Source organism: Bos indicus x Bos taurus, chromosome 5, assembly GCF_003369695.1.
Source record: "Bos indicus x Bos taurus breed Angus x Brahman F1 hybrid chromosome 5, Bos_hybrid_MaternalHap_v2.0, whole genome shotgun sequence".
NCBI classification, from domain to species: Eukaryota; Metazoa; Chordata; class Mammalia; order Artiodactyla; family Bovidae; genus Bos; species Bos indicus x Bos taurus.
The window spans coordinates 44690550-44717123 of record NC_040080.1 but is presented as its reverse complement, the minus strand read 5'-3'; the positions used below and the strand labels follow the sequence as shown (position 1 = coordinate 44717123).

The window sequence follows — 26574 nt, the reverse complement described above, 5'->3', positions numbered from 1 at the left end:
TTTTACTGGGGTCAAAGGTGGGGGGCTAAGGTTCTGAGTGTTCATTCTTGTCAAACTACAGATTGGCACTTGCCATCCACCTCTACTAGGATTATTAAATCAGTTGCTGCTGCAGCTGCTGACTTTCAATGCCCTCGGAAAGGAGTTCAGGGCAGAGGACGGAAATGAGGCACTCTGAGCTTTGGGAAAACTGGCAGAACAGGTCTTCTGAAGACAGCAGGAACCAATTTATGAGCCTGATTCTTGTACCTCCTCATGGAGAGGTCTTGGTGACATGTATTCTCCTTGTGACTAGCAGTTCTGTACTGTACTGTGCTTAGTCCCTCAGTCGTGTCTGACTCTCTGTGACCCTATGGGCTGTAGCCCACCAGGCTCCTCTGTCCACAGGGATTCTCCAGGCAAGAATATCGGAGTGAGTTGCCATCTCCTATTCCAGGGGATCTTCCCAACCCAGGAATCGAACCAGGGTCTCCTACATTGCAGGCACGTTCTTTACCAGCTGAGCTACCATGACTAGCAGCAACCTTCTGTAAAAAAATGTGTGCTTGATTGCCTGTATTCCCCCTTTACCAAAATCACATATATACTGACCTTCCCTTACCTCTTTGGAGCAGTTTCTCAGAGCTATCTGAGATGCTATCTCCTGGGCTATAGTCCTTATTTTGCCCCAAATAAAACTTAGCTCACAACTCTCATATTGTGCTTTTTTTTTTTTTTAAGTTGACACTGTTTATTGGTGAATTTAAAACATAAGCAGGGAAATTTAAAGTGTGAGAACAAGTGACCCAAATAGTCAGTGATTGAAATCAACCAAGATCTGTAAAACTGAGGAGACTCAGTGGAGGGGTAGGGGTGTGGGGTGGGGGGTGGCATGGCTCTTTTCTTAGTCCTGTGGCTGCTCAATGTGCTTCTTTGTGATCTCCATCTTTCAAGTGGATGCCTCTGTGATGAAAGCTTAAATCAGGCCCTTGCATTGCCAAGAAGAAAAAAGCAAACGTCAGGGCTTACCCTCTACACTCCTTAGCATTCTGCTCATCTCTGTCTTCCATTATTTTTTTAAATATTTATTTAATTTTATTTGGCTATGTCAGGTCTTGTTACAGCATGCAGAATCTTTGTTGCATTATGCAGGATCTTTCATTGCAGTGCACAGACTCTCAGTTGCACAGGCATGGTTGCTCCATGGCATGTGGGGTCTTATTTCCCTGACGAGGATCAAACTCACATCCCCAGCACTGCAAGGCAGAGTCTTAACCACCTGACATCAAGGAATTCCCTCTGTCCTCTGTTATTATCACCCTGTAGCCTGGGAACCCTCTGAACATAAGGACAACTCATCTCTGTCTCTTCCATTGTGCCAAATACCCAGTACATACTACGTTCTTGGTAAATGCAAGTCCACCAAAAGAGACTAGGAATGGGGGAGATCCAGGCCTGCCTTCTGGCCACTACCTGGAGCAAGTCACCCTCTAGCTTGTAGTCCAGGGAAGCCAGCAGCACAAGAATGGGAGAAGAGGCTGGGTTATCCCTCACATGGCCTAATTCACACAGGATCACCATGAAACTCACCCTCTTGTCCTAAGGACAGGCTTGTGCCTTCTCTTATTACTTAAAAACTTCCCAGATGAGATGCCTGCAGGCTCGGCCAGAGGGAGGAAGCCAGGCCCTTTGGCCTTGATACGGAGCATCCTGGTTGACACATGAGTCCATCCACCACCACTCTCCCCCTGCCAAAAAAAATCAAGGCTCTTCTCCCCCAGATGATTCCCCAAGCTTCTGAACCTGCAATTTTAATAAAATCAGTTTTATTGTCACAGCTCTTGGTGGCTTTCTGAGTGCTAGGCACAATGGAAAACAGTGAAGACTAGGCAATAATTTGCAGTGGCACAATGAATCTTTGCGTATTCCAGGTCCTAGGAAATCTTGCACAAAAAGAAAATTAAATCAGCATCATCCATTTGACAATGGGACAATTCTTTACATCATACCTATTAATATGTCCCAGTGTTTCTTGAAACACAGTTGGGAAACCTAGGCCTGAAAGAAAAGAATAAGCATTTATTACATGCCTGAAAGAGGGCTATGTGCTATGCCTGATCCTGGACATGCATTTTCTCAGACAGTCCTGAGACTGGTGTTATTTCCCCTGAGATAAAGGAAAATGAGTCTCTGATAAGCAAGGTGATCCTCTCAGGGACTAGAGCCCAGCTAGAGAGTCATTTATGGCTGCAGAGTCTCTTGTTGCCTCTTGGATTTCCCCTGGACTTACTGTGTGCATGCATGCATGCATGCTCTCCCTTCAGTCGTGTCTGACTCTTTGTGACCCCACGGACTGTAGTCTGCCAGGCTCCTCTGTCCATGGGATTCTCCAGGCAAGAATACTGGAGTGGGTTGCCATTCCCTTCTCCAGGGGATTTTCCTGACCCAGGGATCAAACCTAGGTCTCCTGCAGCTCCTGCATTGCACACAGATTCTTTACCGCTGAGCCACGGGGGAAGCTGGGACTTATTACAGCTGCTGCTAGCTCCCATTTACCACAGAGACAATGATTCCCGGAGGGAGAAGGCCGAAAGCCTCTTCCAGCCACTCTGGACTGTCACTGACAGTTTGGATTTGCAAAGCTGACCATGTGTACCGTTCACTTTCAGATTAAACAGGAGTTCACTCAATTGGGCCTTAGCTTCCACAGCAATAAAATGGAGCTATGAATGAAGAGCTGGAAATACATGGTTAGAAAGGTGTAATTAAGTGGTCTCTGGGTCCCCTCCTTAGCACATACACGCTGGATTTCTAAGGTCTAAGTACTTTCCTGTAATTTAGAGACACTACCAACAGGGAGTGAGCTGGACTAGGATAACAGCCAGGTAGAGCAGGTCGCCTGAGTCCCAGGATAGAGCATTGGAAGTTGCTTTTGTAGGTTTCTCCCTCAGGTGGTACTTGAATATCACAGGAAATATGAAGACAGATATGAATCACTTTGAGTAAATGAAGTCCTGCAAGAATGGAAGGATGAATAACTTTTCCATTCTATGCACTAATGCGACTTAAGACCTGGTCCCTGTACCTCCTAGAAACTTAAGAATCACCATGTCTACAATCTAATGGGCTTCCCTCGTAGCTCAGTCAGTAAAGAATCTGCCTGCAATGCAGGACACCCGGGTTCAATCCCTGAATCAGGGAGATCCCCTGGAGAAGGTAACGGCAATCCACACCAGTATTCTTGTCTGGAGAATCCCATGGACAAAGGAGCCTGGCAGGCTACAGTCCATGGGGTCGCAAGGTTGGACACAGCTTAGCGACTAAACCACCACCACCATCTAATGACCTCAGAAACACAATGAACAAGGAATGCTGTTGGAAACAGCACCAGTGAAATTAAGGTCTCATTTAAGTTTTAAAAGCTGTGCATGTTTTATTTTGCCCAGATTGCAGCTTCTCTCTCTCTCCAGAATATTCAATGTTTAATTAAAAAGGGCTTCTCTTAATGTCCGGAGATAAAATCTTTAACTGAAGCAAAGGCATAAAATGTCTTTGTTCATTTGTTCATTTTGTTCAAATTGAAATTGCTTGTTTAACTTAAAATCACCTTCCCCACATTCTCTTACTCAGGCTCTTCCTGAGCATCTGAGCTCTCTCAGAGGGCATCTTGCCAGCTCTCGCCAGCAGTTACAGGAAACAAAGCAGTTACAGAAACAAAACAAATGTAATGTGAATCTGAATTTCTGCAGTATCCTTTCAATCCACCTTCCATACTGTGAAGGTGGAAAATTGCTCAACTCTGATGAGCAATGAAGCTGTTGGGTGTGTGCTTTTTGAAGGTTACATAAATGGCACATTTCATACTGTAAGGCTCATTCTGCAGACTGTCATTTCCACCCACTATGATATATCACGAGATCTTTCCATGCTGGTGTATGTAGATGTGGTTCAGCCCTTTCCACTGTCATAAATTACCCGCCTTGTCCATTCTCTGCCTAACAGATCTGTGTGTTGTCTTGCTGTTACAAACAATGCTGCAATGAATAACTTTGCATGAGGTTCCTTGTGTGCATTTTTCAGAGTCTCTCTAAGCTGTGCAGAAATTGAAGTGCTAGGTTGTAAAATTTAATTTCAACCTTGCTAAATTCTTCCTTGCTGTTCTGGATTCATGATTCATGGAGTGTATGTGACTTCTCATTTCTCTCCTCACCTATACTTGCATTTTAATGTTTGCCAACTCTATGAATTTATTGTTTTAATTTGCATAATGGTCTCTCTAATTATTGGAGGTATTGAGCATCTTTTCAACTTGGCTATGTGGTTGCTTCTGTCATTATCAGCCCTTTGTGTTCCAGCCAGACTCTAAGCTCCTGGAGGGAGGATTGGATCTCACATCCAAAACCCTCACTCACAAGGCACAGTCCCATCTAAGTATATATTCTCTTTCTGTGAACCTTTCCCCCTTGACCTTTGTGCCCCACCTTGGAGTCCTACCCTCCAAGATTAACAAATAAGCAGCTCCCCAAATAAGCATGCTAGGTTTGTGCTCACACAATATCTTCAGTCTGGAATGCTGTAACTCTTCCAGGCCATCTGAACCTACCTACTCATGTCCCAAGGTTCACCTCAAGATCTTCCTCTTCTATGAGGTCATCTATGAGCCCCCAGCCCTCTCTCCCACCCCAGGTTCATCTCTGTGCTTCCATTGGCCCCATATGACCTTCTCATGGCATGTGTAAAACTTATGAGCGTCTTTGATTGATTCGTCTCTCCACCAAACTCTGGACTCCTTGAGGACAGGCGCCATGTTTTATTCATCTCTGAACTTCTGGTTTATTGTTCAGTACCGGACAGAGGGTAGATGCATAGTATGTGTTTGTCAGATGGATGGATGAGCCTCAAGGCCAGCTCCTTCCACATCAATTCTCTGCAGACTGTGATGTCCTTAAGGACGGAACTGTATTAATTCATACCATTGTGCCCTACGGTGGCTAACAGAGCCAAGTGATTATGGCCCTCAGTATCTAAAAAACAACTTTGGACAGAATTTCCTGAATTTTCCACCCCAGCTTCCTGCTGGAGAATTTCCTTGGTCTCTCCAAGCCTCAGTTTCCTCATCTTCATAAAGAGGATGATAATAGCATTGAGGATGGCATAAGGATGAAATAAGGCTGTGTGTATGTAAAGCACCTGGCACACAACCACAAACATCTGGCATATTATAATTTCTACATCAGAACAGAATGGGGTCTACTTTAGCTACAATTCTCTAGATGGCTCATTTTCTTTTTTTTTTCAGTTGCCATATGTAATGAGCAGATAGTTCAGTTCAGTTCAGTTCAGTTCAGTCGCTCAGTCCTGTCTGACTCTTTGCAACTCCATGGACTGCAACACTCCAGGCTTCTCTGTCCATCACCAATTCCTGGAGCTTGCTCAAACTCATGGCCACCAAATCAGTGATGCCATCCAACCATCTCATCCTCTGTCGTCCCCTTCTCCTCCTGATTTCAATCCTTCCCAGCACCAGGGTTTTTTCCATTGCGTCAGTTCTTCACATCAGGTGGCCAAAGTCATAGCTCAATCAGTAAAGAATCTGCCTACAATTCAAGAGGCACGAGTTCAATTCCTGGGTTGGGAAGATCCCTTGGATAAGGAAATGGCAACCCACTCTAGTATTCTTGCCTGGAGAATCCCAAGGACGAAGGAGCCTAGCAGGCCACAGTCCACGGGCTCGTAAGAGTCGGACATGACTTAGCAACTAAACCACCACCAGACCTAATTGATAAAACAGTGGCAGGCTCTGAGAAGACAGAGCAGATAGTAGCTACTCAATAGCTACTATTGAATCCAGATGTTTAAGCTGGATTTAGAAAAGGCAGAGGAACCAGAGATCAAATTGCCAACATCTGTTGGATCATCGAAAAAGCAAGAGAGTTCCAGAAAAACATCTACATCTGCTTTATTGACTACACCAAAGCCTTTGACTATGTGGATCACAACAAACTGTGGAAAATTTTTCAAGAGATGGGAATCCCAGATCACCTGACCTGCCTCCTGAAAAATCTGTATGCAGGTCAAGAAGCAACAGTTAGAACTGGACATGGAATAACAGATTGGTTCCAAATCGGGAAAGGAGTATGTCAAGGCTGTATACTGTCACCTTGCTTATTTAACTTCTATGCAGAGTACATCACACAAAATGCCAGGCTGAATGAAGTACAAGCTGGAATCAAGATTGCCAGGAGAAATATCAATAACCTCAGATATGCAGATGACACCACCGTTATGGCAGAAAACGAAGAATTAAAAAGCCTCATGATAAAAGTGAAGAGGAGAGTGGAAAAATTGGCTTAAAACTCAACATTCAGAAAACTAAGATCATGGCATCTGGTCCCATAACTTCATGGCAAATAGATGGGGAAACAATGGAAACAGTGAGAGACTTTATATTTTGGGGCTCCAAAATCACTGCAGATGGTGACTGCAGCCTTGAAATTAAAAGACACTTGCTCCTTAGAAGTAAAGTTATGACCAACCTAGACAGCATATTAAAAAGCAGAGACATTACTTTGTGAATAAAGGTCCATCTGGCCAAAGCTATGATTTTTCCAGTAGTCACGTATGGGTGTGAGAGTTGGACTATAAAGAAACCTGAACACAGAAGAATTGATGCTTTTGAACTGTGGTGTTGGAGAAGACTTTTGAGAGTCCCTTGGACTGCAAGGAGATCCAACCAGTCCATCCTGAAGGAAATCAGTCCTGAACATTCATTGGAAGGACTGATGCTGAAGCTGAAACTCCAATACTTTGGCCACCTGATGTGAAGAACTGACTCCTTGGAAAAAACCCTGATGCTGGGAAAGATTGAAAGTGGGAGGAGAAGGGGACAACAGAGGATGAGATGGTTGGATGGCATCACCGATTCAATGGACATGAGTTTGAGCAAGCTCCTGGAGTTGTTGAAGGACAGGGAAGCCTGGTGTGCTGTAGTCCATGGGGTCACAAAGAGTCGGACATGAGTGAGTGACTGAACTGCTCTGAACTGAAAGATGAAATCTAGTTTTTCTCACAGAAGAACAGTGTCTTGCAGAAATTAGGTACCTAATATTAGAAAGCTGAGCTGAACTCAATGTTTTACACAGTAAGGTACCCAGTAAATATTAAATCAAGCCAAATTCACTTCCCTGTACTACATCCAATCCTACCTTAAAGATGTCACTCCTTTTTGTGGAAAAAGGGGCCCGCTCCCTTTTTCTGCCAGAGATACACTTTTGATTTTTCCAGAGGATGATGGTCACTGTGGTAGACAGTTATTGTGGTGAGTCTCCAGTGAACTGTTTCTGCTGATAGGAATGCTCTTGTTTAGCCACCTCCCACTAGAAGTTTGACTTGACCGTATTTGTCTCTGATCACAGGGACATTAACAAGCCAGTGTTAAGACATGATAAGTTCTAACACATTGAGTCTTGTCTCCTTGAGAGACTACTTGGAACACAGTCACCATGCCAGGGAGAAGCCCAAACTGCCGCAAGGAGAGGCGGAGCTCCAACAAAGAAAAAGTGATGCCCAACCAGCCTCCAGCTGAGACACAGGGTATGTGAGAGAAGCAGCCATTTTCACAGCAGATGCCCCATGGAGCAGAAATGAGCCATACCTTCTAACCCTGCTCAAAGTGCACAATCTAAGTAAATAAATGATTGTGGTCATTTTAAGCTCCTAGGTTTAGGGTTGGTTTAGTGCGAATCAGTGATCTGGGCGTTGGGGAATGCTATGTCTTGGAGACCCACCAGGTTATAAGCTTCGGGATCAGATGGCAAGCATGACTGTCTAACCTGGAACCCCTTCTCTGGGGATTCTTCCTTGGTGCCCCAATTCTGAGGTCCCTCCTCTCTTGTTATCAGGGGCCCTTATTGGTTCAAGATAAGTTTGACTTAAACAGTGAGAAGATGCCCAGGTGCACATTATAAGAAGTTCAGAGGGAGTAGGCGGTGGGTATTGGTTGGGGGCGGGGGGGACTTCTGGCCAGGAGGATGGCGTTCCATGAGGTCATGGGGGACCAGATTGTGCTGCAGTGTCTGCAGTTCCTTTAGTCATAGGGTATCTGCCAAGAGCTGTCTGCTCTGCACGTTTCTCTCACCACAAGAGGAGCAAGGAAGGCTCCCAAGCTTTCCAGGTAGAGAAAAGAATTTCCCAGAATGCTCCACACACCCACACCTTTTCTTGCATCTCATTGGCCCAAGTTGAATCACATGCCCCTTTCTGAACCAATCACTTTGTGTGTAGAAGGAAGGGTTAGAATTTCTGAAGACCAATCAAAATTACCCCTGGATTGGAGGAGGCGTGGCCAGTTCCTCTGAAGTCCATTGGATCTTGGGGAAGGAACCGATGTTTGTAAATAATTGGGGTTGTGCTATGGAGGCCGTGCAGTAAGATCCAGCAGGGGTCCCCTATAGGAGCCCTTCGCCCCGGGCGAGGCACCCCGGGCTTGAGCAGAGTTCCATTCTGCTCTCACATCCTTTCCTGGAATTATGAGGGAAACGTGTGTGTGTGTGTGTGTGTGTGTCCCCAGGAGGAAAGGCTGGGGTTGGGTGAGGAGGGAACGGTAGTTTGGACTGTTAGGGCTTCTGTCCTTTCTCAGTAGGTTTCTCCAGCACTATACATTGCCCTCTCCCGCAACCTGAAGAGAGGAGCCAAGCAGAGACAAAGGTTCGGATGTGTGCCTTTCTTTATTAGCACTTTCTCTGAGCGGAGGGCACCTCTCCTGGGTTGCATCTACTTTGAGTTCTTGTTTTTGCTCTTTTCTTTCTCATCCAGTGCTTTCTGCAAGTTCATGTTCATCGCATTTTTCTGGTGCCACCGTCCTGCAGAGCGGAGAGAAGGAGCCAGCACAAATCACCAAGAGGACCTCTGGAGTGTGCAGGTACCAATGGCAACCCATATGTCTTCCAGGCCCACCCCAGGGCTCTAGCTGCTGTTGTGGTTTCTTTCAGGACCTTAGGCCAACACACCCTACCCAGGGAGTTCCCTCCTCCCCCAACCCCAGCTTCCCACCTACCCAGATCATCCGTCTTCCTGCCATGCCAGTGCTCTAAGTCCCTCACCGATTTCTCAATCACCTCGGGAGTGTAGGAAGCCTTCATGAGGCTTTTCGTCTCCTGTGGGGCCCCTATGGAACCCCATGAAGAAAAGAAGCCCCAAGTCAACAGAGGTCAAGTACTGCAGGGTTCATATGTGGGTGTCAGTTTCCCCTGTGGATCATGGGTTGTGGAAGGGCAGAGGTTAGGAAGGGTTAGGCAGAGGAAGGCTGGCCTGGACTCAAACCCGAGGTCCATCATTTATGGACAGTATGGCCTCAGATAAGATTTTAATCTCTCAGAGCTTTGACCTCTTGATCTGTTCAAAAGAACAAAATGTTCTCACAATATTGGGAAGATTACATTCCTTGGAGCAGCTGGCATGTGGCAGTTGGTACCTATATTTTCATTTAGGTCTGTGTGTTAAGTTAAAACACACACAAGGAAATAGTTACCATGATCAAAAGTCAGAAAAATCATCAGAGGACCAAATTCCAAAAGACACAAAGATTTGAATGATCAGTTACAGAATATAAAATTATTGTCATTCAGTGTGTAAAGTTGTGAAAAAGAGAATAAAAACATAAGCAAAGAATAAAAAACTACCCATAAAGAACAGACAGGTTAGTAAAAGAAGCAAATGGAATTTCAGAAATAAAATATAATAGTTGAAAGGTAATGGGTTCAATCCCTAGGTCAGGAAGATCCCCTGAAGGAGGGCATGGCAACCCACTCCAGTATTCTTGCCTGAAGAATCCAACTGGACAGAGAAGCCTGGTGGGCTACAGTTCCTAGGGTCGCAAAGAGTCAGACACAACTGAAGAGACTGAGCATGCACACACAATGGATGGAAAATAAAATAAAAAGAAAGGTGATGATGGATGGTAAGAGGCCTGGGATTTGCTTCAGAATTATCTGGGGTGGGAATGAATGGGTGGGTGAGGAAAATGATGAAACAAGATTAGTTGTGTATTGATAATTAGTGAAGCTGGATGGTAAGTGCAATATCTGCTTATTAAACTCTTCTCTACTTTTCTTTAAGTTTGAAAATTGACATCATAACTTTTAAAAACAAATTCAATGGACAGGTAAAAGAGCTAATTAGATACAGATGAGAAAAAATGGTAACCTAGTAGATAATATCTAAAGAAATTAAGTAGAATGCAGCATAGAGGGGGGGAAATAAAGATGTGGAAAATAAAAAACTGTTAAATAAAGAGTAAATGAGAAGGCCTAACATATGTCTAATTGTAGTTCTAAAGGAGAGAGTGGAGAAAACAGGGAGAGACAATATTTGGAAAGATAGTGGCTGGAATTTTTTCAGAATTTATGAAATACATGAATCCTTAGATTCAAGAATCACAATTCCCCAGTCAGTTTAAGCAAAAAGAATTCCTTACCTAGGTACAATCAAGTAAAATTTAGAATACCAGAGACAAAGAAATCTTAGAAATAGCCACAGAGAAAAGACAGATTATGAGAAGAATAATGAGTTTAAATAACCATCCAAGTGAGGAGGAAATAAATTAGCATCATCAAAGTGCTGACAAAAAGAAATCAACAATTTCGAACTGTTTACAATAACTCTTCCAAGAATAGGATGAAATAAAAATCTTTCTGAGCTTAAAATTTACCAACAACAGGGATTTCCTGGCCAGTCCAGTGGTTAAGACTCTGTGCTCCCAATTCAGGGGACACAGGTTTGATCCCTACTTGGGGAACTGAGATCCCATAGGCCACACAGCTTAGCAAAAAAAAAACAAAACAAAAAACCAACGACAGAATCTCACCCCAAAAATCTTCTAAACAACATAATTCAGAAAGAAAAAATAATCCCAGAAGGAAAAAATCTGAGGTAAAAGAAGGGATGGTAGGCAAAGATATTGGAAATCTTGAATAAATCTAAATACACATCAATTATAACAACAGTACCAATGTTGAATATGTGGAGCAAAATAATGATTGTGACAGGTAAGTATTTTTGAAGATTTAGCAGGTGCTAAGCACAGACAGTTTCATTCAAAGCTTTACAGAACTTCCTCACTGAATTTTCCCAACAACGCTAAGAAGTGTGGTTATTACCCCCATTTTGCTGTTGAAGTCACTGAAGCACAGAAAGGTTAAGTCACTTGTTTAAAGTCATGCAGCTGGGAAGTGAAAGATGGAGGACTCAAACGCGGACCCTGTGGCTCCAAAATCCACAGCTTAAACTACTTTGCTTATGTAGAGTAAAAAACCTGTAAAATAATCACACATTAGCTGATATTGGAGGGGTGGCAAGAATAAAGGTGAAGCATTCTAACACCTTTATATTGTTCAGAAAAGCTGAAATACCTTGATTAACTTTAGAATTTGCTAACTATGCATGTAAAAATGTCAAAGATAGGAAATTCACTGGAGGTCCAGTGGTTAGGACTGAGCTTCCACGGTAAGGGAACTAAGATCCTGCAAGCCACACAGTTCGGCCAGAAAGAAGAAAACTCAAGGATAAGCACTGAGAGAATAGGAAGAATAAGGACAAAATTTAGATTGGGCGAAAAAAAGAAAGCTCACTCAAATCCAAAACAAGGGAAAGAGAAAAAAAGCAGCATAGAAAAATTAGGTCAAACAGAAAGTACAAAATAAGACCATAAAAATAAATCCAAGTCTATCAGTAATTAAAATAAATATAAATGGAGTAGACCAGCTGTTTAAAAAACAGATGATCAGGCTATAGATGTTTTAAGATATTTATTATTTTAAGCACATTTAAAGCAAAAGGACACAAAGAGAAAATAAACACGGAAATACAGAAAAGGATTAATAATCACAAAATCACAAAGCAATCTAGTCACATGACATTAATATTGGATAAAATAGACTGTAAAGCAAAAGCACTATAAGAGATAAAAGTAACTGCAGTTCATTCCGGTGACATAATAATTCTAAACTAGCTGCCCTGGAATAATCATGAAATTGGTAAAGCAAATCTGACAGAACTACAAAGAGCAATTGACAAGGCTGCTATCATAGGGGAAGACTTGAAGGTACATCTTTTAGTAATTAATAGATATAGAATCCTGAATTCAAACTATTTTCAAATATATATTGATTATCTATAAAAATTGACCATCTGCTGGATTATAAAGCTCCGCATTTGAAAGGACTGCAATCATTACAGGTCGTGTTCTCTAATGATGATGCTATTGAGAAAGAAATCCACTTTTTTAAAAAGTGATTTTTATGGTGTTTAGTATTTATCGATTTAAATGTTTACAGAACACAATGTTAAGTCAGAGACTTGGACTGAAGCCCTAAGGCTAGTAGAGATCAGATAACAGACTGAGCTGTGAAATAACTCCTGGGGTCACTTGGGGAGCTTGACACATTGCCTGAAAGTTTGGGGTGCACCAAGGCTTGGAACAAGAGGCATTGGCCCCAGATAAGAATGCACCAGGCATAATAACTCAAGTGCAAGGATGTACATGCATGTGTTTCTGTGAACCAGATGTGAGCTAGTGGAGAGAGGACCAGCCTGGAGCCATTTTCAATCCTGCCTCTAATCTGGTCCTCCTCACTGATTCTTCTGCTTCTAGTCCTGCCCTTCTGGGTTCTGTCCTGTAACACTACAGCCAGATGGATCCTTGGAAACAGAAGTCACTCCTTAGTACAAAATCCTACAGTGGTTCCCAGTAAAAGGGCCAGAAAGAGTCTATGTCCTTAGCATGGCCCCTGTGCCTGACTGCTCTTCCCCTGCAATCCACAGGCTGAGCCCCACTCCTTCTGGTCTGTACTCAAATGTCTCCTGCCCAAGAGGTCTGACACTATAGAGAAAAGCAAAGGGATTGTTAACAAGAGTCAAACAGGGACTTCCTGCCGGTCAAGTGATTAGGACTCAGCACTTTCACAGCCATGAGCCAAAAACATCAAAAAAATGGGTCAAACAAAAGTGAGATGAGGCAGCTGGGAGAAATACAGGAGAGGCTTCCAAGGGCCCTGTAAAGCCACCCACTGACCCAGGAGGTGGCACACAACTAGTTATTATTATTCTTTATATTCTACACAAAGACTTTATACACTCTTCTACATGACAGCCTTTACAATAAAAAAAAAATAATGCATCTATTGTTTTATCGCTATGTCTAACTCTTTTGTGATCCACGTGGACTATAGCCCGCCAGCCTCCTCTGTCCTTGGGATTTCCCAGGCAAGGAGTGGGTAGCCATGCCCTTCTCCAAGGGATCTTCCTAACCCAGGGATTGAACCCTCGACTCCTGTGTTGGCAGGTGGATTCTTTACCCCTGAGCCACCCAGGAAGCCTGATAATGCATCTATACTAATTTAAATGTAGGTATACAAGTTTGGTTTAATATTTAAAAATCAGTTACTATAATTTACCACATCAACAGATCAAAGGAAAAAATCATATGATCATCTAAGTAACAGCTGTATGACTTCCCTGGTGGTCCAGAGGTAAAGATTCTGTGCTCCCACTGTGGGGGTCATGGGTTCCAACCCTGGTCGGGGAACTAAGATGTTGTGAGATGCAGCCAAAAATAGAAAAACTTTATGGGGCTTCCCTGGTGGTTCAGTGGTTAGGACTCCACCCTGCCGAGGGTCTGGGTGGGGAACTCATCCATGCAAGCTGAGCAGTACAGTCAAAAAAACTAAACAAAAACAGCTGTAGAAATAGTTAATACAACTCAGCACTCATGCACGACTTTTTAAAAAATTAAAGTGCTAGCTAACTAGGAATAAATGGAGCCCTCAATCTGATAAAAGGTACCTTCAAATTCCTTTTAAAATATTGGATTTAATAGTAAAATGTTAGACTCAAGAAGCAGAGAGGGATACCTGCTTATTTGCACCATTGTCCCAGATAAACCAGCTGGGACAGATGGTACAAAGATGGAATAGAGCCTCATGGGTAATAATGTGAACTCTGGTCCCAGGCTGCCAGAGTTTAACCCCAACTCTGACTGTTCCTAGATGTGTGGCCTTAAGCAAGTTATTTAAGCAAGTGGCCTTAAGCAAGTCATTTTTTCTGTCTTAAAAAGGTGGCAGGGGCAGATTATAGCAATACTGCCTAAGGTTCTTATGAAAATTAAAATGTATATAAAGTACTTAGAGCAGTGCCTGGCTCATGTTACATGCTACACATGAATAGAGCCATTGTTATTATTAAAAATAAGAAGCCCCAAAGAATCTACAAACAAATTATTGGAATAGGTGAATTGAGTAAGCCCTCTGGATATAAGATTAATGTACAAAAATTAAAATTGCTTCTGTGTATATAAGCAGCAAAGTTAGAAAAAAAAATCACATTTTTAAAAAGATACTATTTGCAATAAGCAGCAAAAAGTAGATAAATAAAAGATTTTTCAAAGCAAGTCTAACAAAAAGTTGTGTAATCTTTGTAGAAAAAAAATTTTTTAAGTGTTACTGACACATTTTGAAGGTAGATTTAAATTAATGGGATTGTAGACCATACTCATGGATTGGAAAATTCATTGTCAGAAAACTGACAACTGCCCCTAAATTGAGCTGTAGATTCAATGTATCAATACTTTCAATCAAAATGCCAACAGGATTTTTCATGGATATTGACAAGCTGATTTAGAATTTATATGAAGAGCAAAGAGCCTAGAATAAGCTATGACATTAGCTATTCCTGCTGGTGGTGGTGAAGGAGTGGGGAGTGAAGACAGCCCAACCAGATATCAGGCCACTTATAATACCCTGATAATTAAAAGTGTAATATTTGACCAGTGGACAGAATAGAGAGCCTGGAAACTGATCCATGCACATAAGGAAACTTGATGGAGACCAGTTGTACCACTGCAGGTCACTGGGGGCCAAAGATGAGATAATTCAGTAAAAGGTACTGAGAAAATAGGATTTTCACACCAAGGAGAAATTAACAATGAATCCTTGCTTCACACTGAAAACAGAAATCAACTCCACATGGATTAAAGACTTAGGTGTGAAAACCAAAACTATATAAAAGATTATCTTTATGACTCAGCATGGCATAGGATTTCTTCAAGCCACTCCTCCTGGACCCTTCTCTATCTCAGTAAATAACAATCTCATCCTTTAAGTTGTTCAGGTCAAAAACCACGACATCAACCTTTATTCCCTCTCATGCACCCAAATCCATTGGTTAGTATATTGTGTTTGCCCTGCCTTACACAAATCGCCAGGCTCCTCCTGCATCAGATCACCTTCACCACTACCTCCCTGTGCCGCCATATTGCACGATGTGTGTGTGTGCTCAGTCGTGTCCGACTCTTTGTGATCCCATGGACTGAAGCCCATCAGGCTGCTCTGTCTATGGGATTTCCCAGGCAAGAATACTGGAGTGGGTTGCCATTTCCTCCTCCAGGGGGTCTTCCCACCCCAGATATCAAACCGGCATCTCCTAAATCTCCTGTGTTGGTAGGCAGGTTCTTTACCACTTGAGCCACCTGGGAAACCCATTCTTGCACAATGGTACCTATCAGAGTCATAAAATGCAGCAGCCCTGCTCTCTAGACCAAGCCCCCATCATTTACCCCACCTGGATTTTTGCAGGCACCTCCTCGCTGGTCTCCCTGTTTCTATCCCAGCTCCCTGTGTTCTCAACACAGCAACTGGAATGATCCTTTAATCTAAGTCAATGCCATTCTCTGCTTAAGACCCTCCCTTGGCTCCTCATCTCACTAAGAGAAAAGACCCTCCTGCGGCCTTCCCCACCTAGCCTGCTTCTTCCCTCCCACTCCTGTCCAGCCACAGGTGCCTCCTCAGCCTGGAGCAGCAAATGCCAAGACCAACCTGGGCGGATGGAGGGGGATGGATGGGTGAGGCATGCTGCCCTTCTGCTTTCTGCTGGGTGCAGAAAGCAACGACCTAATTTGTAAGCCCTTGCCAGTTTCTGGAGTTGACCCTTGAACAGTATGGGTTTGAAATACACAGGTCCACCTATATGTGTTTTTTTTTTTTTTTCAATAAATATAGTACCTGCATTTTCCTTCTATAGATCTTTGAAAATTAACTAGGTGTAGGGGAAGTTTGTGTTTGGTTATGGGTCACCATACATGGAAACAAAAGAACTAGGATTTGAGTCCTGATTCTGTTTCAACTATCTCAGCATCCTCCCTTGGGTGAGTCATTTATCAATTCGTTTGTTTTGGGGGCAGAGATAGTAGTACTTGGATTGTTGACTGTGTGCTGGGGGTACTGGTAGAGCAGTGGTTGACACCCTGACTCTTCTGTGTTCAAAGGTCAATTGTAGGACTATGGCCAATTGTAAGATAGCTTATGATACCAACAATTTGGTAAAATTTAACCATCACCTTTTAGAAGCTGATGCAAGCTAGTTTGCACTGGCTCCATGGGTTTGTTTGCTCCCTCAGCGCAATTGTGTTTCTCAGACTGGCTGAAGTGTGCATGTGCATGTTAGTTGCTCAGTCATGTCCGACTCTTTGTGGTCCCATGGACTGAAGTTGGCCAGGCTCCTCTGTTCATGGAACTTTCCAGACAAAAATACTGTAGTAGGTTGTCATTCATTCCCTTCTCCAAGGGCTCTTCCCAACCCAGGGTTCTCCTGCATTGCAGGCAGATTCCTTTCCGTGTGACCACCAGGGAAGCCCTGGGTAAAGTATACACAGATGCTTTTTATATCATTCTTTTAAAGGTATGTAGAGAGACTTCCCTGGTGGCTCAGACTGTAAAGCATCTGCCTGCAATGCGGGAGACCTGGGTTTGATCCCTGGGTCGGGAAGATCTCCTGGAGAAGGAAATAGCAACCCACTCCAGTATTCTTGCTTGGAAAATCCCATGGACAGAGGAGCCTGGTAGGCTACAGTCCATGGGGTCGCAAAGAGTCAGATACGACTGCGTGACTTCACTTCACTTCAGACATCACCATACATAAAATTATTGAGCGATAATTGTAATGGAAGGCCGACTCCCAAGACTCAGAAAGGGACAATCTGAGGCTGTATTCTCTCTTCTCTCCCCAAGCACTACCCTTTCTTCAGGCTCAAAGGAAAACTCAGAACGTTTTCCAGTGGTTGTCTGGTTCCTTGGGTGATGAGGATCTGAGCCAGGTAGGGGGTTGCCAGGCCCTGAGGACACTGAGAAGGCATAGAGGAAGGAGGGAGGAAAGAAGGGGGCCAGAAAGACTTGATATTTTGCAATGAGGCCAAACTGGAATGTGGGGACAGAGAGACGCTGCTCCTTGCTCACTGAGGACCCCCATCCGAGCAATCAGTTAGACCCCTGGGAACAGGGTCATATTTTGGGAGGTGACCAAGTACTGGGGAAAGACTCTGGGGCTTTGCAGGTGGAAGAAAAACCTGGATTTGAGTTTCAGATCCACCTTGTATGACCAAGAAGCCCTGGGGAAATTGTTTCCCATCAGCCTGTGAGACGGATCTAGGGGTACTCCTCTGACAAATAGGACCTCAGAGGCCCACAGGACTTGCTGCAGATGTCTTGGCCTCCGACCCACACTTTGCCCCGGAGGTGCCCCTGCTGGGATCTGGGAAAGAAAAATACTGGCCTGTCAGATAGTAAGCTGGTTCCTCATAAAATCCTGTTATGTTATAAGCCCCATTGTACCAAGAAAGTACATAAAGAAGGACCGTAAAAAAGGCTGAGTGATGAAGAATTGATGCTTTCAAATTGTGGTGCTGGAGAAGACTCTTAAAGAGTCTCTTGAACTGCAAGATGATCAAATCAGTCAGTCCTAAAGGAAATCAACCCTGGATAGTCATTGGCAAGATTATTGGTGAAGCTGAATCTCCAATACTTTGGCCACCTAACGGAAAGAACCGATTCATTGGAAAAGACTGTGATTCTGGGAAAGATTGAAGGCAAAAGGAGAAGGGGGAGGCAGAGGATGAGATGAGTAGATAGCATCACTGATGCAATGGATATGAATTTGAGCAAACTCTGAGAGACAGTGGAGGACAGAGGAGTTTGGCATGCTGCAGTCCATGGGGTCGCAAAGAGTTGAACATGACTTAGCAACTGAACAACACCAACCAAGAAAGTTGGCTGAGGCTCAGAGAGTTAAGGATCCTGCCTGAGGCCATACCCATTGGCTAAGCTGAACTTTGAACCCAGGAAGGCTGATACTGTCCCTGTAATCAAAGTAGGCCAGACCAGAGATGCACTGGCCTCCTCTTGGCAGATTAGGACACCAGAGGTACAGGGTGGAGGTAGGGCTGACTGCCAACTGGGAGGGACCATCTGCTCTGTGAGGACAGACTTGCCAGGGGACTGGACATTCCCAGCACTTGGCACAAAGCCTGGCATACAGAGGGCCCTTGGTGGCTGTGAAATGAGAGTCCCTGGGGATGTATCCTGGGGTCTTAGATTCCTCTGGGGATCCAGGTCCTTCCTGGCCCAATAACTTGAAGGCTGTGGGTTTTCCTAGCCCATACCCTTGTCTTTCGGCCTGACCTTGAAACAAGTTTGACCGCATGTTGTAGCCCAGATCATAGTAGTCTGAAAAGATGGAGGTAATTTCCGTGGGGCTCTGGATCCTGCTGGGCCATGAGCTTGTCCTCTTCTGGCCCTCCAAGGCTTCCCCGATGGCCTTTCGAGCCTAAGTAGGAAGGGAAGGAGGGAGAGAGAAGACAAAAGGTAGGGAGGCAAAGTGAATCCCACATCTCCCCTCTAATTTCTCCTCCCTTGGAGCCTGCCCTCACCACTCCTCTCCACCCTAAGCCTGCAGCCTTCAACCAACCACAGTCCTGGGAGCTGGCGTAGCTGAACGCCCTCACCCTCCCATACCACCTCAGCTTTCACATGGGCCTCAGGCATCAAGGAAGAAAATGATCATGAAAACTTCTCCCTACACTGAAAGTGTGAATGTGTCAGTTGCTCAGTCTTGTCCAACTCTTTGCGATCCCATGGACTATAGCCCACCAGGCTCCACTGTTCATGGGATTTTCCAGGCAAGAATACTGGAGTGGGTTGCCATTCCCTTCTCCAAGGGATCTTTCTGACCCAGGAATCGAACCCAGGTCTCCTGCATTGCAGGAGGGTTCTTTACCGTGTGAGCTACCAGGGAAGCCCTATGGAACAGCAGCAGGGGACATCTTTATAAGGTGGTATTATTTCCACTATTTATAAAGAAGGAAACTGGACCTCAGGGCAGGGACTCAATCCAGCATACAGCTAGAGAAGGAAGCCTCCTACAGTGGTAGGAGTGGTTGAGCCCAGGCCTAAGAGCCAGGAACTGGGTTTGGGTCCCAACTCTGCCATATACCAGCTGCTAATTTGGGCAAGTTTTTGCTCCCTTCTGGGCCTCAGTTCCCCTACTCTTAAAATGAGGGTGGGGGCAGAACTGGGTGGTCTTTGAAGTAACTTCCAGTTCTGATATTTGCTGGCCTGATGACACTTGTGATCTGGGTCACAGCTGGATTCAAAACAAAACAAAACACACATCTCTTGGTTTAAGCCCAAGACAACGATGGCCAAAGAGAGAAATGGCACGTTCCCTAGGCTAAGAAGGGCAGAGAGAGATAGAGACCATACTGCCAACCTCAAGGTGGGGGCAAGATCCTCCAAGTGGAGTGGGGGGTTTAGGATTTTGACCTCCCAGACTAACAGGAGCAAGGGTCCCCCACCTTAAGATGATAAAGTAGAAAGGGACCCACCCATAGCCTTTCTGACCCTAGCTCTTCTACTTGTTCTGTGTGACCCCAGGCAGATCACTTCACCTCTCTGAGCTCCAGATTTATCATCTGTTAAAAAAGATGGTGAAGGACAGTGGAGCCTGGTGTGCTGCAGTCCATGGGGTCTAAAAGAGTTGGACATGACTTAGCCACTGAACAATAGCAAAAAAAAGAAACAATGACTAGTGCCTGGCCTGCTGTACAATGTGTCCATTATGAGGGTTGAGAAGGTGACTTTGAAAATATGTTTCAAAATGCCTCAAAATATCTCTGTTTGACTAGAAGTGGCAGGTAGGCAGGTGAGCTTTCTCTCAACTTTCAATTGATCAGCACTGAGTTCCTGCAATGATGTATCAAGTGGGGGGAAAGGGCCAGCATCGATTGGTGATGTCTGCCGTGAATTCAGGCTCTGTTATTTGCCAGCCTGATCTAGTTAGCCTCACTTGACAGATGTAGAGACTGGGTTCAGAGAGGAAAAGTAGCTATACAAAGTCTCCCAGGATTCAGGGGCAGAACCAGGATTCAAACTTAAATCTTCTGATTCCCAGTCAATCCTGTCCCCTTGAGGAGACTTAAGTTAAAAGCATCTAATTCTAACATAAATCTTGTAAGTGCAAAATCATTACAGACCAGGGCTTCAGAATCTGCCAGACAGTTTGGATCCCGTTTAACTTGGGTTCATTTACTTAAGCCTGCTAAAGCTTGGGCTTCTAATCTGTAAAATGAGGATTATTATAGTACCTCCCTCACTGGGAAAATTGAACGGTTAGATGTGAATACTAAACAGTGCACAGTGCCTGGCCCATAGCAAGTGTGCAGTAAACACTACTCTCTGATGATATTATTACAGGGACTCTGTACTCAAGAGCAACTTCCTTAGGGGTCCTCATTGCCCATCTCCATGCTTGACCCTCCTGCCACCCTTAGCTTCCTGTGCCCCGTTCTGACACCTGCTCTTCGGAGACCAGCTGGTCCACCACGTTGCTCCCAAACTTGTGACGAATGTTGTTGGGAATGCTGCTGCCGCTCTGGCCCTGGGCCCCAGCGTTGGGGTCTTCCTTCGGCGCCTGGCACGGCTGAGCCCCTTCTCGTAAGGAAGCCCTGCTCTCCCTCGAGGAGGGTCTGAAGCTCCCTTTCTTCAGGGATTCCGGGTCTGAGTCCCTCCAGAGGGATCCCCGGCTGACAGCTGAAGGGGGTGGAGGCGGGATCTCCTCCAGGGAGGCCCGCCCCAGGGAGCTGCTTCGGGGGCTGTCTCCTCGGTACAGGGATGGCTTCACGGAGACCGGGGCCTGGTACTTGAGCTTGGAGGTATCCAAAGGGCTATGGGCAGCTCTCCAGGGGTCCGTGTCCTGCTGGCCTTCCTTGTTGTTGTTCGGATGGGCCCTGGTCAGAGTGGTTGTACCTGAAAAGGGAAGAGACAGGAAAGGAAGGAGAGGAGACAGACAGATGCAGAAAGTGGAGGGTAGGAAAACGATGATGGGAATGGGGAGGGGGAATAGACAGACAACCCAGAGTAGAAAAAAAAGATGGTATGGGGTGTTGTGGGGGGGCGCGGGTAGGACGGAAAGAAGTCCCGGGAGACAGAAGTATGGGTGAGAAATCAGGAGAGAGACCAAGAGAGCGGGTAGTAGCCTGAAAAGTGTCCCACTGGACAAGGCAGCCCTCACTGTTTTTGACCACAGGGGTTGCAGCCCCAGCCTGACCAGCCTTGAGGCTAGCTGTGTGACCTTCAGAAAAGGAGGTGACCTCTCTGTGCTTAGTGAACTGACTCCATTTGGTTAGTTCCTTACTGCACCTTGAACCTCTTCCATCCACTACCCCCGACCCCCAACAATCCAGTGAGCAACTGTGAAAGCTGGCAGAGGGTGTCTTTTGGCTTGGCCAAATCACACAGCTAGAAAGTACTAGAGCTGGGTTGGCCAGCTTTTGTCCCCAGTTAGAGCTGCTTCCCAACCCCACTTCTCTCCCCTGTTCTCCAGCTCATGGAATAGTGTCATCCCAGCCACTTCCGGGCTCTCACACCCCATCTCTCCCCTTCCCTGTCCCCATCCCCACTCCTGCCCTGACTTCCAGTTCCCGGGAATTTCCTGCCCCAAGCCCACAGGTCTGCTCATTCTCTTCCCTGATCCCTGGCTCCAGCCAAACTGCCACTCCTTCCCCACCACACCTCATGATGTCCAACCTCCCAGCCTTTGCTCAGACTGGTTCTGCTACCTGGAAGTCCAGCTCCTCCTTTCTCCTGAGTCAAAATCCTCCAGGTTCTTCCCAACTCAGCCCCACCAGGACACTGACACCCACCCCAAGCTGGTGGAGCCAGTGCCTCCTTTTTAACTCCACAACTCTGTTCCCAGCACGCTCCATGCATCTCTCTGGGTTTTCCCCTCTGACCATCCTTATAAGATTCAAACCCTGTTATTTTCTCTCCCTGATCGGGGAGGGGAGTCATGGTAGTGGGTCCACAGGTGAGTCGGTCCTGGGCCTCCCCTCAGCACCCACCAGAACCCTGTGCATCAGAGATTGCTGGTGGCTCCCATCGGTGAGGGAGTGAATGAGTAGATGGCTGCAGGGGAGTCAGACCCAGGTCACCCTGCAGCTCATCAATTCTGAAATGTCCTTTCTTCTCACGTTAGCATCCTTGACATCTGGCTGCATCTGACGATCAATGCGCTCTGGTCTAACCAGCAATATTTTCTTTCTTAATGACCAGTAACTAAGTAACAGTTCATCTTACAACCCCCTGAACAGTGACTTACAACACATTTTATATAGCATTTTACACGTGGTATATAATAAACACCTTCATCCTGGGCAAAATACAGAAGGCAGGTCTGTCTCTGCCCCCTCCCCACATACAGCCACCCCCATAATCTTCAGTCTCAGGTGGTAGCTGTCCCTCCACAATGTTTTGGATGAATCCTCTAGTACTCCTGAAAGAAACACAGCCCTGTGGGCTCAGGAGGAGCCCTGCCCTGAGCTGGGCTTCCATCTCCCCACAAGCACAAGGCAGGGCCATGGTTGATCAGGCCGGTGCTGAGTGCTCTTACTGCTGTCTGCCTGCATTTTCTTGAGAAGGTTCACTGTCCCCATCCTGGAAGCCTTGTCCCCAGAGGCGCCCCTTTCTTGGCTGCCTGTTTGTTGGCCAAAACCACAAGACAGGAGGGAGGGAAGGCAGTTTGGTCTGGGGGAACAGGTTTCTCCTCTTTTGTGAAGACAACAAAAGGGCAAGAACAGGATACTCTGACTTCAGCTCCATGGGGGTAATGATGGTAGGGAGGAGAATAGTGAGAAGGAAGAGGGCAAGTCTCCAGGATCCATACTCCTGTTTCTCCCAGGCTGTGCTACTGCCTGCCTCCTCTAACACAGTTTATCTTAACTGCCTGCTCACCCTCCACGTGCCCTTTAGGGTTAGGAGAGCTGCAATGGCTGGGAACATATCTCCTGCCCCTGGCTCAGAAAGCCAATGTGTGTGTGTGTGCTCAGTCACTTCAGTCATGTCTGACCCTATGGACAGTAGCCCACCAGGCTCCTTTGTCCATGGGATTCTCCAGGCAAGAATACTGGAGTGGATTGCCATGCCCTCCTCCAGGGGACCTTCCAGAGCCAGGGATTGAACTCACATCTCTTGCGTCTCCTGCATTGCAGATGGATTCTTTATGCACAGAGTCACCTGGGAAGCCCAGCCAAATAAATGAATAAAAAAAAAAATATTGCAAATAATTCCCTGGCACTCCAGTGGTTAGGACTCCACACTCTCACTGCCGAGGGTGCAGGTTCGATTTCTGGTCGGGGAACTAAGACCCCCACAAGTTGTGTGGTGGAGCCAGGAAAAAAAAAAAAAAAGGAACAATAATGTAGTGATTAAAGCAGGATCCTAGTTCCTCCTCAAGGGATATCTTTGAGTTTTTCTGCAGGAAATAAGGTCTCCACCCTGGTGGAGGATGAAAACTTCAGAATGGAGCACAAGATTCCTAGAGCACCACTCTGTTACCTCACTACTACCCAATCAGAAAGAAGTCACACACCTTACAGCCTTCACCCCAAAGCCTATAAAATCTTCTGCCTGAAAACCATTGAGGAGTTCAGGGGTTTTGAGCGTGAGCCACCCATTTTCCTTGCTTGGCCCTGTAAGGAACTTTTTTCTGCTCCAAACTCTGATGTTTTAGTTTATATGGCCTCACTGTGCCATGGGCACATGAACTTGTGTTTGGTTACAAGAGGGGACACTAAGGTGGGGTCATAATCCCCAAGACCAGGCAGATGGGAGGGGATCAGCAATCCTCTGTGCCCTTCCTCTTCCTTCTGTCTTCAGATAGAAGCCTCAAGGAAGTCGGGGCCACACAGCAGGTCTAGAGGCCAAAGCAAGACTAAGAGGGGGAGAGGTTGGTCCTTGCTGTCCTCAGGGGGTCCCTCCAGAGGCACTGCATGTGCATTCAGCATGTCCCTGCTTGCCCATCCTACCTGGTCGGTGGCCCAGCTCCATCGGCTCTTGCTGTGGAACAGGTAATTCCAAGCTTAGTCCTGCAGGCAAAGAAACACACAGGGTCATCTCAAATGACAAGACTCTGTAAACAAAGATGAATGGAGGGCTGAACAGGGTGGCCTGTGGCCGTCTGCCCAGCCCCTGACCGGAGGGCTCTCTGTGCTGCCTCCATGGCTCTCTGGCACCAAGGAGCCCCCTGCTCCATCCACCCATCACCCCTGGCACTGGACCTGCTTCCTGGACCCTGGCGGGCTGGACCACCGCATCTCCAGTGCCTCTTTCTCAAGGAACCTGGGGTTCCTCTTCCTCCTTTGCAATCTTTTTCTTCTATTTCCTCCCCCATCTGTACCACCCAACCCTCTCTAGGGGCCCCCAGCAGGCCCCTAGCTGGGAGGCGCATTGCTCCAAGCCCTCCATCCTGGATACTACTTGCCTTCTGCAAATAGGATTTTGTCTATTTTCACTAACTGGTCATTCAAAGAGAGGAACCAGCTTGGCCAACATGGAGGAGAGCCAAGAGCAGGAATCGACTCTGGGATAATCTCTGTCTTTCTTCCAAAGAACAGGCCTTTGGGTCAAATTTGAGGGCCAGCACTGGCATCTTAAAAGCCTCTGCAGCTTTCAGGTTTATATTCCTTTCTTCTAAGTGAATTTTTTTCTTTATTCATATTCTCTTATTCTTTTGCATGTGTTTTTAAAGGACTTTTGTGAAATTTGTAATATGAATAGGATAAAATGATTTAGGATAAATGGTATCTAAGTGGTAAGTATCTTTTAATAAGGAAAACATAGAAGCATTAAGTCAGAGCTGGAAAGGGTCTTTGAGATTAGTTAATCCAATCCCTTTATTTTACTGATAAATAAACTGAGACTCAGAGGGTGTGATTTGTCAGGTCACCCAGCGAATTGGTCTCTGCCAATAAACTCAGAGAGGTTAAGAACCAGATGAATTGTATTCTCTTGAAAAATCACCCCAAACAAAACACCCTATTAATTTTGACTTAATTGTTTGGTGATTGTGCAGCTTCTGGTATGACTCTTTAACAATCCTTAGCCCCCTGGTATTCATACACTGTGTTTCCCCTCAACTCTTGAGTCTGGGCTGGACCTAGTGACTTGCTTCCTTTAAAAAAAAAAATTATTTCTTTTTTGGCTGTGTCGGGTCTCATGGCATCATGCGAAATCTTGCGTTGTAGCAAATGGACTCTAGTTGTGGCTCGCAGGCTTAGTTGCTCTAAGGCATGTGGTATCTTAGTTCCCCAACCAGGGATTGAGGTTATGTCCCCTGTGCTGCAAGGCAGATTCTTAACCACTGAACCACCAGAGAAGTCCTGGAAAGGATGCTTGTCATCAGAAGCTAGACGGTGGGCTGAGGTGGACTGTGACTTCTGTCTTGTTCACAATCTCTCTGACTCTTCCTGGCTCTTCTTGTGCTGATGGAAGCAGCTTCTGTGTTATGAGCTGCCTTCTGGAGAGGCCCCCATGGCAAAGAACTGAGGGCCTGTGGCCACCAGCTCAAGAAGACCTGTGATTCTCAGTTCAACAATCTGACATGATGAGTCTTACCTTGGGCATGGTCACAGAAAGAGGTCCTTCACTAACTGTCCTTTGAGATGAGACAGAAGCCCTGGCCGATACTTTGATCACCGTCTGTGAGAGATCCTGAGACAGATGGCCCACTGAAGCTAATCTGTATTCCTGACCCACAGAAACTATGAGGTAATAAATGTTGTCTTAAGTCACTCAGTTTGGGGGTGATTTGTCATACAGCAGGAGATGACAAATGCATCTCATGTGTTAAGCATTCCTCCATCTAGGTGACTAGCCTCTTTTCACGAGGACTCAGTGAGGTGTTTGAAGAAAGTGTTAACTCACCCTCTTTCACAATTGGAGAAACTGAGGCTCAGAAAAGAAATAGGACCTCTCGCAGGTGGTGCTGAAACCAAGCCCCACTTCTGTCTCCTCTGAGTTCTCTTTCTGCTCCTGTCCCTGTTCCCCATCTCCAGCTACCCCCCGCCCCTGATATGCCCACTGGAACTCCCCATCAGCTCCAGTGACACCCCCAGTCCAGAGTGGCCTGGACTGGTTTTAACAGAAGTATAGGCTCACTGCCAGTTTCTGACCTGGAGAGAAAGATCCCAAGAGACGTTGGTCAAGGAGGGAGGGAAAGTAGATCCCTTGCAGTCTGGGAGCTCCACTCACAAGCAGCTCTGCATAGAGAGAAAGAAGATGAAGCCCCGTGTCCTGGCAGACTCCTGGCCCACTTCAGGGTCCCTTCCTCACCTGTCCACTCTCTCTCATAACGTCAGAAAACATGTGAACTGCCCTGGTGTGTGCCGAGGCCCAAGAGCGCAGATCTGTGCTGCACAACTGCTGCTGGAGACCAGTGGAT

The 26574-nt window shown here is 45.8% G+C and overlaps 1 protein-coding gene across 1 annotated transcript; it reads right to left on the bottom strand.

Annotated features, from left to right (window-relative positions):
• Positions 1–8686: 8686 nt before the first annotated feature.
• On the bottom strand, positions 8687–24608 carry TEX33 (testis expressed 33). The gene is made up of 6 exons (XM_027541749.1): positions 24413–24608; positions 24161–24220; positions 20653–21104; positions 18483–18627; positions 9035–9145; positions 8687–8840 (listed from the first exon to the last, which is right to left on the bottom strand). The coding sequence occupies exons 2-6, from the start codon at positions 24180–24182 to the stop codon at positions 8752–8754; spliced, it is 819 nt and encodes a 272-aa protein (XP_027397550.1). The 5' UTR covers positions 24183–24220; positions 24413–24608; the 3' UTR covers positions 8687–8751.
• Between the last annotated feature and the right edge of the window lie 1966 nt (positions 24609–26574).